At 43.5% G+C, this 15,319-nt stretch overlaps 1 protein-coding gene across 8 annotated transcripts in view; it reads right to left on the reverse strand.

The window, feature by feature from the left end:
- The window catches only part of mef2aa (myocyte enhancer factor 2aa), a 57,643-nt gene that overhangs the window by 34,985 nt on the left and 7,339 nt on the right, over positions 1-15,319 (reverse strand). For all 8 annotated transcript variants that reach the window (XM_076732268.1, XM_076732266.1, XM_076732264.1 and 5 more), the window contains exon 2: positions 4,462-4,675. In XM_076732268.1, coding sequence (XP_076588383.1) covers positions 4,462-4,515 — 54 coding nt within the window. In that variant the 5' untranslated portion in view covers positions 4,516-4,675. The remainder of the gene's footprint in view (positions 1-4,461; positions 4,676-15,319) is intronic.

Genomic DNA, 15,319 nt, shown 5'->3' on the forward strand with positions numbered 1-15,319 from the left:
CAGAGGAAAGAATGCCATCTCTGTCAAGTGAGAGACTGTGTAGATTCACCATATTTGTCTATAAACTTCTGAAGTGGTTACTGAAACTGAAACTAAGGGGAAAATTACAAAAAATTCAGGTAAACAGGCAACAAGTGAACTGACCTTTTGGAGAAACTGAGCTTAATGGCTCCAGTCGCTTAAACAGGCTGAGCAAAGTGAACAGATTTCTTTTAAAATGATAACCTGGAGTGCCAAACAAAACCATATCTGTAGAACAGTAATGAGACAAATGCATCTAAAATCTATATCGCAAGCATATTTGCCAGTCAACCATGCTTTAAATGCAATATTCAGTTTTTGTTTTACGCTTTTCATCTCCTACAAGAGAGACCCTGCCACAGAAAACTGTATAGTATAGAACAACATATGCTACAACAAACCCCAACACACACATCCACACAGAGTTGACGTGTCAATCATAAGGTCTATCAATGTCTGTCCTAAGGCAGAGGTGACAAGATGACAAACAAGACATCTGGGACTCAGAGTGCAGCTGTGACTGGGGCATGGCAGGAGATGCTTGAGTCACTAACACCTTCAGAGGGGTGAGGAGCTGGAGGCCTTATTAGAACCTCATGTCACCTCTGACGGCCCCCATGGCAGACATGAGAGTGGTTTTGAGAGTCACAGAGGTCTGGCACCAGCTGGCAGAGTGACCCAGGCCCTGTGGCTGCTGCCCTGGCTACGCAGCGCTAGAGTGTGCGGGCCTGGGAGACAGGCCAGGGCCACCGCGACTGTCTGCCTGGATCAGCTCTCACTGGGAGAAAGGACAGCCCCAGGATCCCCATGTGGACAACTGAGGGCGCAAAGGCTTCGTCCACTGGTTGGGATTGACCTTGAAACCTACAGTAGCCGTGACTGATCCTGTTTAGTTAAGAGAGTGACATGCTAGTTCACTAAACGTGAGTAGGTTTCCTAGAAGTATCTCTAATCAATGAGGAGAATGATCCAGTTTAAGGACAGTTGGCTCGCTCAATTCGTTGCAACTGTCATAAGAGACAGTGCCGTAAATAATTCTGCATCATATAAGAGTGTGAGCATTTTAGTGATCCATAACAAGGCACTCCTTCTGACAGCAAAAATATGATCACCATCACCCAAATGCATGTTTTGCTGCTTCAGCGCAGTGTTATGGAAACTACATATCATCGTGAACAATGATAATATATGCGCCAGCTGTCACATTTAACAGTGTTCCTCTGTTCTGTCCATGGTCCATCAACAAGCTCTTTACCTGTCAAAAAAATAATGACGACCGCTCAGAACTTCAGGAATGGGTGAAGGCTGAAAAATGGGAGGTATGCACTGTGTTGCTCCCCGGAGAGAACGTGAGGGAGGGAGAAAGAGAGAGAGAGAGAGAGAGAGAGAGAGAGAGAGAGAGCTGCACTGTGCCTACAGGCATCTGAAGTGCAAGAGCAAAATCCAAAATGAGCCACAGCAAGGGCAGGCAACCCTCCACCCAGCAGCAAAATCATCAAACTTTTAATGACTTGGGCAATTACCCCCAGTGAGCCCGCTTAATGGCATCCAGAGGACGTCACTGCTCACTAGGCTACACCAGCTTCTTCCCTACACTAACTTGCAAGACTAATGTGTACCCTCGTTTCTCCACCAACCCCTCCACCCCCGTAGATCCAGGCACACTAAGACAGCTGCTCTGAGAAGCAGGTGAAAGACCCTGAAAATGCTCATTGAGTGCCACTGGCTCCGCTGTTGTTATTCCGTGCGGTTCATGAGTTCTGAACCTGTCAAGTCAAAACACAACAGAGACTCAAGGGCAAAGTTCACTGGCCCATACGATTCCACTGTAAGGCACTGTATGCGTGGGGATGCTAGACAGAGAGAGAGAGAGAGATGATGAAAATGTGAGTGATAGATAATACTGTGTGATAAATGTGTGTGACTGTGACTCAAAGGGTAATAATTGCTGTGAATACTGTAAATGAGGAGAATCATGCAGGGAGGTGCTGTTGTCTGGCTGTTACATAGCATTCACTTGCAATCAGTCTGTCAGCCTGGCTGATGACTGTCTCCCTGTGCTGTAGGACCATCACTTATGCAGGGCATGGCTCGGGAACTTGCTCTTTACCATCCTACAGGATGCATGACAGGACCTCTGCTGCCTTCACGTCTCAGTCTGTACACCTCCGTAAAGCCACACAGCAGAGACACACAGTTCTGTGTGAAAATAAAGCTGCACAAAAAGGTCTAACTTACACATGAAGGATGGAAACAAACTGTACAATATTTTCACTTTTATCTTAGCTTGCTTATCCCTTTCGCACAATACACTTCATTACTCTGAATTAACATGAATCATTGTCATTACACACTGTAGGTAATGACTTGAAGCAAAATGTATAAAAAAAAAAATATCAGCAAAGTTCACTGCCTGTCTCAACTCTGCACTCACAATTCCTGATAGATTGTGCAATTACAGACCTTTTCAGCCTTTGCCACACTCTGTATTATAAATCCTGAAAGGTTAACAGCCCTCCTAAAGCACTCGCAGTGATAATGCAAGGGAGCTCCCGTTGTCCCCACACAACATCCCGTACAGCAATACTATCTAATTAGCCCACTTAAGGACTTGTTTCATTTTAATGCTATGAGTATGGATAGCTAGCAGCAGAGCGGCAAAGATAAAGATTCAAATTGTCTCCTGACAATGGGGACCGTATGCTAATGGCTATTCCCCTGGTTAGGAGCACGCCCCAGGGAGATGGCACTGTGCGCTTCATGGCTCAGGAAGAAAAAAAAAAAAAAAGGAGAGAAAGATACACGCGCATACATCACTTTATACCAAAGCTTTATTTTAGCATGGCGGTCTATTGTCAGAGCAGATTCTCTGCTGAGCCAGCTAAAACCAACTAAATGCGAGCTGAAGTGTCTGCATTCTGCTGATAAACTTTCTCACAAATTATACAGTGAGACATTTCAAATCTGATGCAAACAGTCAACTCTGGGAGACACATTAATAAAAAGCAACGTCTCTCTCTGCAGCTCCGCTTTTTTGTGAAAGAACAAAACAATTGCCCTCCCCTAACCCCCTTCGCATATGCACTGTAAAGAATGGATCATCTGAAGGGTTAACGTGCTCACCTAGCGAACAGTTGACAACCTGTTTTCATGTAATTTTCTCTCTTTTTTCCCTAGATGTCACAGGTCACTGCATACAGTGTAGATAGCAGCAATGAGCCAGAGGTGATTCCTCTCCTGCCCTCCTGTTTGGATCCCACCCAGAGCCAGGTGTTATACCGATAATTGGCCCGCAGTGTGGATTTTTGTTTTGCACTTGGCTGAACTGCTAGCCTCACAGTAGCAGACAGAGACACAGTCAGAGTACCGATTGGCTAGAACCATACCATTTTAATACCCTCAGGAGAGGAAGCACTACTGTACTTCCATTATATTTCTGTGTGCACAGCAAAATGTTGTCCCACCTGTGAAGGCATGCAAATGATATTTTGAGGAGGTGTTAACAAGATGCATTCTATTCTGCTATGGGAAACCTTGGCATCGTCCTTAATTGGTATAATTTGTCAAAAACTGTGCTCACGCTTGCTCAACTTAAAGCAAAGGAAGCATAGCTAAAAAAGAAATGGACCCAGCCTTCCTGCTATAGATATCCAAGGCTGTTATTCTTGTTTCAAACAGACCCAGGCTGTTTTGTACAGTGTTTTGCTGTTTAGGAGTTTATATTTAACATGAGCAGACAGACTGAATTCCAGCTCTCTCCCTCTCTGCGGCTAGCTGGGACCAGTGTAGCCGAGGCAGAGAAGGGTGCTGTGTGTCCTGCTGACCCACCCTGCAAATGAGAGGGTGCTGTGGTGCAGTGGCTGCTCCTAATTACTACCAAACAGCTGCAAACACATAGGGCTACAGCGAAGGGGCCCAGCCATACTGCCAGGCCAGGGGACAAGCCCTACAGTGTGGGGAGGCCACAGGCGGCCCGCTGTGTTCTTCGCTACCCTCAGCTCACTCCCACGCCATGAGGCCCCCGCTACAGCCCAGCGCTCCTGCTGCCTCATCAACTTCTCTGGCTGAAATTGCAGGGTGGCAGGGGAATCATGTCTGTAAATACGACCGCACTGACAAAGAAATGTCATGGTCCCTGTTCAGCTGGCTGGGACTTTGGGGAGGGAGGTATGTCTGTTTAGATCCATGCACACCATGACAGCTGCTGAACTCTGGTCCAAGGCAGGAAGGAAAAAAGAAGAAGACTGTAACCTTCAGACAGGTACAGAGGAGACCGTTTTCTCAGACACAAAAGAAGGAAACAGAAGCAACTTGTAAAATAAGATAAGAAACAAGGTAATATGATAAGAATAAACTGTAAAATAAACAGGATTTTGAAACTCGAAAAAGTGTTTCAGACACAGACAGACAGATAGATAATTACAAAATTCTGACACTCACCTGCCTGTTCCTCTCATCCATGATCCTGGTTATCTGTATCTTCTTCCGCCCCATGGCTGCGTCCTTTCCGGTCTCTCTGACACCTCAACAATATCAGAAAAACAACACAATTTCTTCCCGCGCTCTCTTAGCACATCGTGCAACAATCTCTCTTCTTGTAGATGCTCTTTCTTCTTCTTTTCGCAGTACGCTCTTCGACAGCTCACACCACAATCTGCGAAAGGACAAACAGAGAAAAACAGAAAAACGGGGGGGGGGGGGGGGGCAGAAAGTTAACTTGGCACTCAACAGTGTCTCCTCAGGTACTTCAAAGCACCGGAGGCCTCTGTTTTCTGTTCTCAAGCACATTCAGAAAGTATGAGACCCACATGGTGTAAACCTTATCTCCTCTGCTGCCTCACTTGAGCTGCAGCTGAAGTCAGTGCGAGATGGCTTCACACTTCCAGGGCAGCAGCTATACAAGACTCACTGACTCGTTGTATTGAATTGTACATGATGAGACAGGGCGGACATGGCAATACGAGCTGCAAACACATTCTGCAAACTCATGACCAAAATACACTGCAACTGGTTGGAACCAGTAATAATGAGTAATTCAATCATTCTAAAGGCTGATGCTAATAATTTAAATTACTAGTCATTTTGGGGATATATGTTTATTTGCTTCCTCCAGTGTTATATGACAAGACTCACACTACTCTGTCAGTTAAATACAAGGCTACAGCCAGCAACCGGTTAGTTTTTAGTTTCTGAACAGAAACACAGGGAAACAGGTAGCCTGGCTCTAACCAACAGTAACAAATACACCCACCAGCACCTCTGAAGCTCAGTAACTTACATGCTGTATCCTGTTTGTTTAATCTGTACCAAAAGTAAAGTCTAAAAACGTTAATTCGCTGTTTTGCAGGGCGTTAGGTGGCAGATTATTTCTGGGCCAGGTGGAGTACCTTCCCATAATCTCCACTGGTTGCCTCGCAACTGGTTTCAGACAAGAAACAGACTGGTATAAGTCTTTTCCTCTAACTTTCAAAGTGAATGAGTATATTTCCCAAAATGTTGTTGTAATTACTGTCTCTATTATGATAGTTTTACGAAGCTACATTCACCTTGATAGAAGTTAGTCTACCTTCCCCTACCTGCAGAAACAGAGCAGCGACATTTCCTTACTCTTGCTAAGCTGACCCACCCTGATGCCAGATTTGCTCTTAAGATGATTAAGTGAGCACCCAGTCTGGGGTTGACAACAGTTGAAATCTCCTGGGCTGGAGGAGAAGCCACGGGGGCTAAGGAGGGTGGGGGTATAGTCCCGCATGAGATTGTAACCTGGCCAGTGGTTAAGACTGCACTGTTCCCCAGGGAGCATCTAACTCTGTCCTGTCTCTGCTTCTCTGCAAGAAGAGATATAGCCCCCTCCCTGGAGGCACATCCATCACTTACACCCAGCAAATAGAAAATGTCTAAACAACTCTATTTCCCCTATGAGTACAAATGTAGAAAGGTTAACAACTCAGGCCATTAGATGCAGTCAGCAGTTGTGAGGCAAGGAAGCCAGGGGCCGAATTGGCAGTGAAAACGAAAATGACCAGTTCCAGTGGCACACAGTCATTATGGGTTACAGATGGACTGGCATTATGGTGTCTGGCTGTCTGAATCGGGGCTCCACTGTAGGCAAACTTGACTGAGATCACCTCGCTAACTACCCACGCATAGCCGTCTGAGCCAGGAAAGTAACCGCCTGAACCCCCACAAAGAATTTCCCCAAACCACATCACAACAGGCCAGGGAGAATGATGATGTTCTTGTTCATTCACCATTTCACACACACACACACACACACACACACACACACACACTGACAGAGTAGTGTTGAAATTAGAAGTCGGGGGGGTGAGCTCTCCCAAAGACAAACCTGAGCCATCATGAAAGCAATCATTGTGCTTTTTTTTTTTTAAATGAGCTAATTTCATAACCGTTCATTGTGTTTTTATTATACTGAAACTTTCAATGAATTCATTGAATGGGAGGTATGCTGGTAAATTCACTGTGTGTTTAAAATGTTAATATAATTGTGATTTTTCCAGGGCTTTTGATTCTTTCTCTCTTTCATTTTGGTTAGTGGGTAGCTCACGTCAGATTTCATGACACAAAGTCAAAACAGAGGTTTAGTGTCACATATAAGTTCAATGCTTTTTACCAAAAAAAGAAAGCGGTGTGGTGTATTTTATCTGCATTGTGGTAAGGAGATAATCGTGTTTCTGATGTTTTTAATGCTCATAAACAGCGTATCATATCCCTTGATAATGCAGCATGCTTCACATGTCAACAGCCAATCTTTTAACGAACTGGCACAACAAAGTCTTTTTTCTTTTAAGTTACTGTCCACATGTTGAATGTCTATAATTGAACTGTCAATGGAGCAGCAATCCTGGAGAGCAAGCCGGAAGAGTGATGGGTATCGGATCAGCGCTGAGGCAAGAAGTAGGCCCCTACACCTTACCTTTATCCTGGCAGCCAAACGCTCATCTCTGATCTCTGGACATTCATATACCCAAAGCCATAGCATCAAGGGTTGTGTTTGTTCTGACATATACATTACCACAAAATTATCCATAATTATGGATATTGACTAAAATTAAACATTTTTTCGTGATATGTTTTTAAGTTATATAGTCCAGCCCCGGGTGGATTTATCTGTAATCCTCTGCATGAATTGACCACAACAGATTATGTTCTTTGACAGCACATGTGAACATGTTCCTCCACGTAACGCGAGTGCATGCAATGTGTCCCATCTAAAATGCCAATCTGCTCCTCAGAGATGCTGCGGTCTTGCTCATCAGTCCAGTGAAACTGTACATCAGAGGGAGTCGAGACACTCTCACACAGACACGCATGCGCACATCTTTTCCTCTCTTTATACAGACGAGCTGTCACAACAGGACAGTTCAAGTCTAGAGGCATAATAGACTGTGTCATGACATTTCTCTTACACAGATACGAAATGACAAGCTGAGAGGGCCTTCAGACTGCAGGTGTGCCGCGCTCCAAACTTAGTGTCCACATTCATCAAAAGTTAGCTTAGCTCCATAGCTAAACATCTTCAAAACAACTTAATTTTCATGATTTGAATGATCACTCTAATCTAATGCTGCAGTTGATCATATCTCAACATACTTCGCTGTAGATCAAATAACACAACTTCAATTTCCTGAACTAAGTGGGAAATTTTCAGCTGCCACGACTACCCAGATAGACATGTCAGAAGATGGTCAGATTACAGAGAACAATGTCTGTACTGTAGCACAGTACATGTTTGTGCCTGACACCGACTTCTGTTGAGTGTTAGAAGAACAACACAGAGTATCTGTTTATGGCCTAAATCATGTGCTCTTTGTGTGTGTGTGTGTGTGTGTGTGTGTGTGTGTGTGTGTGTGTGTGTGTGTGTGTGTGAGAGAACCAGAGACGAATAGATAAACATAAAAAGAGGAAAGGAAAAGGGGCAAACTGGGCCTGGAAGCAGGAGCAGGACAACGCCAGGCTATGAATCTACCTCAATAAGCATGTACAACCACGTGGTCGATACTTGATGCCTACAGGAAGCCTACAGTAAAAGTCCCACCTCAATAAGTTCTACATATTGAATTCTGTCATTAAGCTTGAGTATCGGCCAAAGGTCACACATTAAAACAGTTTTCTGTTCCATTCCATTCATTTACACCAGTAAGCTAACATGCTTCAAGCCACCACTGACTTTTCCTGCATGGGCTGCACGATAGACTGATGTTTTTCAATGGCAGAGTTCCATTTTTTTGGCCTTTCTGTCAGGAGGTTATTTTACATCTTTGCAGATACAACACATGTTTAACAAGAACAAGGACTGATGTTACAGCTTATTAACAGTGAACCCTCACTGGAGTTTAAAAAAAAACAAAAAAAACTGTTTGATGAGCTACTTTGTCTAACAGGTCGGTTTTAGTCTGGGAAAACAGACGGCGCACCGTGTAATTATACTTAGGGAAGCCTCTTCCGTGTGGACACACAGAGGACAGCGAGTGCAGCATCAGAACTGAACATCTCTGTCTGTACCTGTTCTCAACTCCAGTAATCCTACAGCACAAACTGTGACTGTTACAGCGGCTGACTACATTATAATGTTGCAGATTCCTAAACCTTGCTGGTGCACAGTATAAACGTCTCCACTTAAACACTTCTACACTGAGAAATTCGGTGCATCGTACACAGCAGCACATTGTACAGCAGCATCTCATCATACACTCTTTAAAAAGACCTTCATATGATACACCTGGCCCGCTTTGATATAAACCAGTCCAGCACCTCTGAAAGTTGCTTACCAAACATTTGTAACACATAAATCAATGTGCAGAGAATATGTCGCCATAGGAACGACCACATCAGCTTGACATAAAGTCAATATGACATGTCTAACAGAACGAGTCTGTGCCTTACTGTACCTTCTGTGCAGACATGCAGTTGAGGTATATGCAGCGTCTCTGAAAGCAACTAAGCATTACAGTGGTTTCTGACCAGAGCCGCTTTGATCCTCTGTGACGAGGTGTGAGACTGGTCAAGTGACAGGAGGGCCAGTGAGGACCGCGGAGACACCGGGAGGCTTGGTGACAGGCCTGGCTCTTTCACAATCAATAAAACATGCTCAATTCCCAGTGTAATTACTGGATCCAGCACGGCCGCCTCCCTCTCCGCTTGTAAGCCTGTGTTCACTCCACACAAAGTTGAAGCATTACTCCCTCAACTGTCGTCCTATATAAAAAGCTAACCGAATTACATAGCAGACTTATGTTGCAGGATTACCTAACGAACAAAATCGAGCCCAGTGTTATTCTGTACGTTTGTAAAACAATCAAACCAGATCTACTCTAATCTTTTCTGGTCTCAAATGTCCAAATAAAATCTAATATATGAAAGGTTTTCTGAAAATTCACCCTGTCTGACTTGCTCAGAAGCACCCACTATGTGCCTCCAATTCTTTGAAGGTGATGGACAGCAGCCAAAGTCTTGAGCATAGCCGTGACAGTTGTGCTTCCTGTGCAAGGCAGCGTTAGCCTCGGTATCCTACCACAGGCCGTGGGCAGACAAGACTCAACTTCCTGCCCCTCCACTTCCTGTTATTGAGGACCCTTCTACATGCCCTCTGCGGGGGAGTCAGACAGAGCCGGAGAGAGACAGAGAGGAGGAAGAAAGGGAGGGACCACCTCTGGGACACCCTTCCCCTCTGATCCTTCCCCTTATTACTGTCCTGACTGTAAGTCTGAGACTAAACAACAACAGAAGCTCATCTCTTGTGGCTTCACTCTGTGTGCTTATTATGTTTACTGGAAGGATCATTACACGGGCTGGACGACGTGCACACGCTGCTGTCAGCCACTCACTTTACAATTAGTAGGCAGAGACCTTTCCTTGTTATTCAAACACTCCACCAGTTGCATAAGACTGAATCACAGCTCTCACAACACAAGTTAATATACATTGAAATAACATGATTATGACAGAACTACATTTCTGAGAGGACCAGGGTTGGGTACCAAAACCCGACACCAAAGTGGCTCCAGTTCCTATTTGTACGGGATCTAACAGACCTACTCACAATGCAGTTTTGGTGCCTCGTTTCAGTGCCACTTAAATGTCTGACGAAATAGTTGCACTTCAGTGCTCAGAAGTGGACGTTACAGGCAACAGAAGCTACACCTTACATCGCTAGTGAACACTGCACTCTGATGGCAGCACTCTTTCTACATTGATCGAGCAGCACGTAGCCTAACTAGCTAGTAGCTATCTGGAAAACGGTTAAAATGCCAGAGACTAAACATTCTAAAGTGTGGCCGTATTTCACTTGAAAGGATTCAAACGTCGATGCATGCAAAAAATGTTAAAAAACAATGCAATAAAGGTAAAGCACTAACAAATAAGGCTGAGCGACTGGATGAATATATTGGCCTATCAGCGACTGACTGAGTTGGGTTTTTTTGATGGCAATTTTTAACATTTTATTTAATGGTCTGCCCCCAAAGAGGCCAGCAAGGCCAGATGCAGCAGGGACAACAGCATACAGCCAGAAATGTTTTCACATCTAACCCACTAAATGAAGGGTTTTTTTGGTGATGACAGACTGGAAGGACTAACGACGACAGTTTTGGTGAGCTACATTAGTCTTAGTTGCCAGAAGACGTACAGTCGTATTTTTCTATCAAAGAAAGAAAATAGGTATTTTTGGCTTCTTGACATTTCATGAGTTTGCATGTAATTATTCAGGAGAGTTTTTTTTTTTGCTAGAGACAACAAATATAATATTTCTGTAAAATAATCGTGGAAGTTTGAGGTTGGAGTATTTGGCTGTTTAGTACTGAAACTGTTTCAAATGACTGGGTTAGGTTATATTTATTATGTAAATATGTTATGTAAATTAGTTGTTTGTGTTTATTCATATCTATATACTTAATACTATTGTATACTGTAAAGTGTTAACAGTTATTGTTCAATTTCAAGTTCTAATTTGCCTTCACAATAAAAAAGCCTTTAAGGTTGTTAAATGGTTCTTCTTTCTTTTTTTCTTTTTTTTTTTTCTGTTTAAAGTACCATTTCAGGCACCGTTTCTAGACACCGGTCCCATTTTATAAGAACCGTTTCAGCAACAGTATCGGGAAAAAAACCCTCATGCATGTAATCTGATGTGCATTGATATGGGAATTCAGTGAAATAATCCATGACGACGTACCCAAAGTGTATCGAACTCAAAGTGTCAACACGGTGGCTCAGATATGATTAGCTTCTGGCAGACTGAAGACATAAAGCGAAGCGCCTAAATCCACAGTTTTACCGATTTGTTTCAATAGAGCCTTGACACCAGCGCGGTAGGAAATGAACATCCACCTCTTTGTTCTTGCTTTCATCTGGAGGTGCTGTACCTGTAAATGGGGCTGTTGGCCTGGGGGGAGTGGAGGCAAGCCAGCCCTCTCACACTCTCTCCCTCTTCCCTTTTGTGAGAGTGCGCTTATCTCCCTCTCCAGCAGTGAAAGGCAGGATTGTGGCCCCAGCAGCATCACTAGTGTTAATGTCTCCTGATGCTAATCTGACACACGGCTGATCCCTCAACAACCCCTTCCTCCATCCCCTCTTTTCAGCCCTCCCCCCCTTCTTTCTTTCTCTCTTTCTTGCTTGCTTTTTCTCATGATTTCTTTCTTTCTTTCTTTCTTTCTTTCTTTCTTTCTTTCTTTCTTTCTTTCCTTCTTCTCTCTTTCTTTGAACTCATGTTATACATTCCCTCACCTCAGTTTCCAAGGCAACTAATGAGATATAATTAATAAGAGCTATCGCAAGGGCATGCGAACAAAAAAGTGAAAAAGGAGGCTTTGAGAAATGTAGCAAGAGGTGGGGCAGTCTGCAAACCATGGACGTTCTGCAGCACTTCCCCTTCCTCTGTAAAAGCATTGCTTGGGGTGACATTTCTCATACCGAGAATGAGTTAAATAACATTTCAAGGAGAGGGCTAAATGATTTTGGAACGAACACCTTGACGGTGTTGAAAGAAAATCAAATACATACTGCATACCTACAAGAAAAAGGCCTGCAAAATATTGGGATTTTTAAATTAAGTAAATGTTTCACAAATTGCACCCAGGATTAAGACCATACAAGAAGAGTTGCCAAGCATCTTTCTTGTCTCATTTCATGAAGCAACATGTTTTCCTCTACATATCAAATCTGATCCTGACTCAATTGAGACATAAAAATGCATTGTTCAATAGGAGACAGTGACCTGCACAGTAGGGACAGCCACAAAGCCAGCAGTGAGAGCCTGAACTGAAATGGCAGCCAAGCAGACAGCAAGTGGTTAATCTGCCCTGATGACTGGTAGCTCAGTCCAACTCTCCAATGACCCAGCTGTAATCCCACATTGGATCAATGCAAGTTCAAACAATCCTCCGTGCTGCTAGCACCTTGCTTGGGCTGGGGGATGGTGCCGTAAGACAGGGACCAGGAGACGGAAAGCTACTTATCACCTCCAAAATGACATCAAAAGGAAGGAAAACCCCACAGGATGAACCTGCTCTCGCTGAGAAATGTTTCATTGTAGGACACGTTATACAGCCGACTGAACGGAAACGATGTCGCTCTTCAGATAAATACCGGACATGTATCTCATCTGCAAAATCTGAATGACGATGAGTGGATATAACAACCAATAACCAAAGGACATCATATGCTGACAGTATTACCAGACAGGCATCCTCCATCTCACTCTCACAGTACTGTCAGGGGATGAGAGGACTATGCAAGGTGACTTTGACTAAGTGCCTTGGGGTTTCATGAGAAAACGCCATTGACATTACATTAATTTCATGTCTCTTTTTTAACTGACTTAGTGCCACAGAGCCCTGGATAGCAGGGAAAAAAATGAGACAGACGTTTTTGTTTTAGCTTCAAGGTACAGGCAGTGGGCATCTGGAGGCCAGGAAGACAACAGTGACAAATAGGTGACATGATCAGCAAGCAACTTTTTCCTTACTTCAAGAGTCATTCGACACAGGGACGAGACATAGCAGCTCGGCAGAGCAGGATGGATGTTAGTCAGAAACTTTCCACTGCACTTTGTGTGTGTTTGGGTTTGATAGCAGGTGTGCATATGAAGAAGAGACAGAAAGAAAACAAGAGAGAGAGAGAGGTGGGGAAGGGGGGAGAGTCAGACAGAGAGAGTGGGAGAGAGAAGACAGTATGACTGTGTTAACTATGTGGAAAGATGTAAGGGAAACAAGACTAAAAGAAGCACCCCGCGCCCATCCCATCCCACCTCTGTGGTAGTGTGCGGCAGCGGCGTTGTAACATAATTACTGCTGGGACACTTCTATTCCCAATGATCCATTTGCGTCAGTCAGGTTTTCGAGCCCAGCCAATGAATGGATTCTCAGTTTCTCAAGGATAAAGAGATGACCCTCTCCTAACAGTTATATCCATTTCATGTAGAAAAGCTACTCTCCTCCTCAAGGTAAATCCCTCGACGCATATTTGAGTGAAACTTTTATGAACAAAGAAAATGATGATAACTTCCTTGATGTAAGCGTAGGGTGATGAATTATGTCTAATTAAAAATGAATGCGCTTGACGACTGAGATACGGAGATATCATAGACGTACAGTACAGCTGCTATAGTGTCCTACTAGACCTAGTTTGTGCCTCTAATGTATTACTGTTGCCGCCGAGAAACTAAGCATCCCAGTTTTCAGAAAGTAATGACCCAGCCGTCTTTGAAAAAACCAGAAGCTCGTTTAACAACGCTTATTTACACAATTCAGGTAAAATACTACATCAACCCCGCGACGAAGACTATTTTTAACCTGTTTTTTTTTTTTTTTTCAAATGTGGTAGCATACATACATATTTATGTTTCTTTCCAATTTTCTATGTTTTCATACAAAATACCTGGTTAACATTTAACTTGTATTTCACAAGTGGATTTAGAGATATAGTTTCATTTTGAGAAAGCGGAAAACGTTTTATTGTGCGGCAGATAGTTTGAAAAGTCTTCCGGAAACACCTTCAGAACAACTTTAAGTGTAAAAGACCTCCAGGATTCTTCAAAGACAGCTGGGGTATTTATTTTCTGGAAACTTGGATGCTTAGCTCTGTGACTCCAACATACTGGTGATACATGAGAGGTACAATCTGACGCCAGTGTCCTGCTAGACATGCACACTGTTAATGCTACAGTATTTCTCATAGTAGCAGCGCGTGAAGCCTCATTGTGACTTGAGAAACTTCTCTATTAGGTTAACCTCTTCACCCTTACAAATAATTTCTAATCAGTCAATCTATAGCATGTCATGCCATAGCTGTAAAATGCAAGTGACAAGACTAATGGCTAACTACTCACTTCCTATTAACACCGTTGGTTTAACAAACTATGTCTCTGAGCAAAAGGCCTCCATCACCAATATTCCTCATGACAGTGTGTCACTTTAACAAGCCAATGTCTTGACATGGCACAGCATCGGTATTCAGCACTCTGTGCCGATGAACACTTCCTGTGTCACCCTTTGCTCGTGCTGATACCGTCACACATCTGAGTGAGTTTAATTTTCATTTTCACTATTTCATTACTTTGTGTATTTGTGTGTGTGTGTGAGAGAGAGAGAGAGAGGGAGAGAGATAAATGCTCTAAACTGGTGGAGCAAATATTTATAAGAAAATCTTGTATCTCTTTCCGTCTTTCTAAAACTTACACACAGACACACAAACAGAAAAAAAAAACATTAGAATTAATACATGCATGGTCCTAGAGGTTTCTACATTTGCATAGCATTACAGTGTGAGACTGTGGTCTGATGTGGTGTGATGGCATGTGTCCATTTGCATGGTTGTCTATCATCAGATGGACTTCACACCAGGGAACAATAATAATGCCAACACCATAGGGAGCATCAGTCCCCCACCCCCCCAGGAACCCTTCGAGCTGTGTTAAGTGCCATGGAAGCCTTTTGATGTTGCACAGACCTCAACTCAGAAATGGTAAACAGCAGAGATGAACCAAGATCTTCCTCCAGGGGGAATCCACAGTGTAAGGATATTAGGGACGTCATGCATAATGTGTCTCAGCAGCAGCGCATTTACCCGATCTCAACATATCTCTGGAAACACTGTGGATCCAGATTAGATACTGCGATTCCAGACATTCAATTCTCCCCCGATGTTTGATGATCAGCAGGCAGATTTAACTAAATAAACAGTGAGCGCTGCAGAGAGACAACAGTTTTTGGTACACATACATGTGATCCATATTGTTTAGGATTATAGTTACTGTCTGACTTCAGAGAATGTCTTGCTTTAA

The sequence above is a fragment of the Chaetodon auriga genome, chromosome 6 (genome assembly GCF_051107435.1).
Source record: "Chaetodon auriga isolate fChaAug3 chromosome 6, fChaAug3.hap1, whole genome shotgun sequence".
NCBI classification, from domain to species: domain Eukaryota; kingdom Metazoa; phylum Chordata; class Actinopteri; order Chaetodontiformes; family Chaetodontidae; genus Chaetodon; species Chaetodon auriga.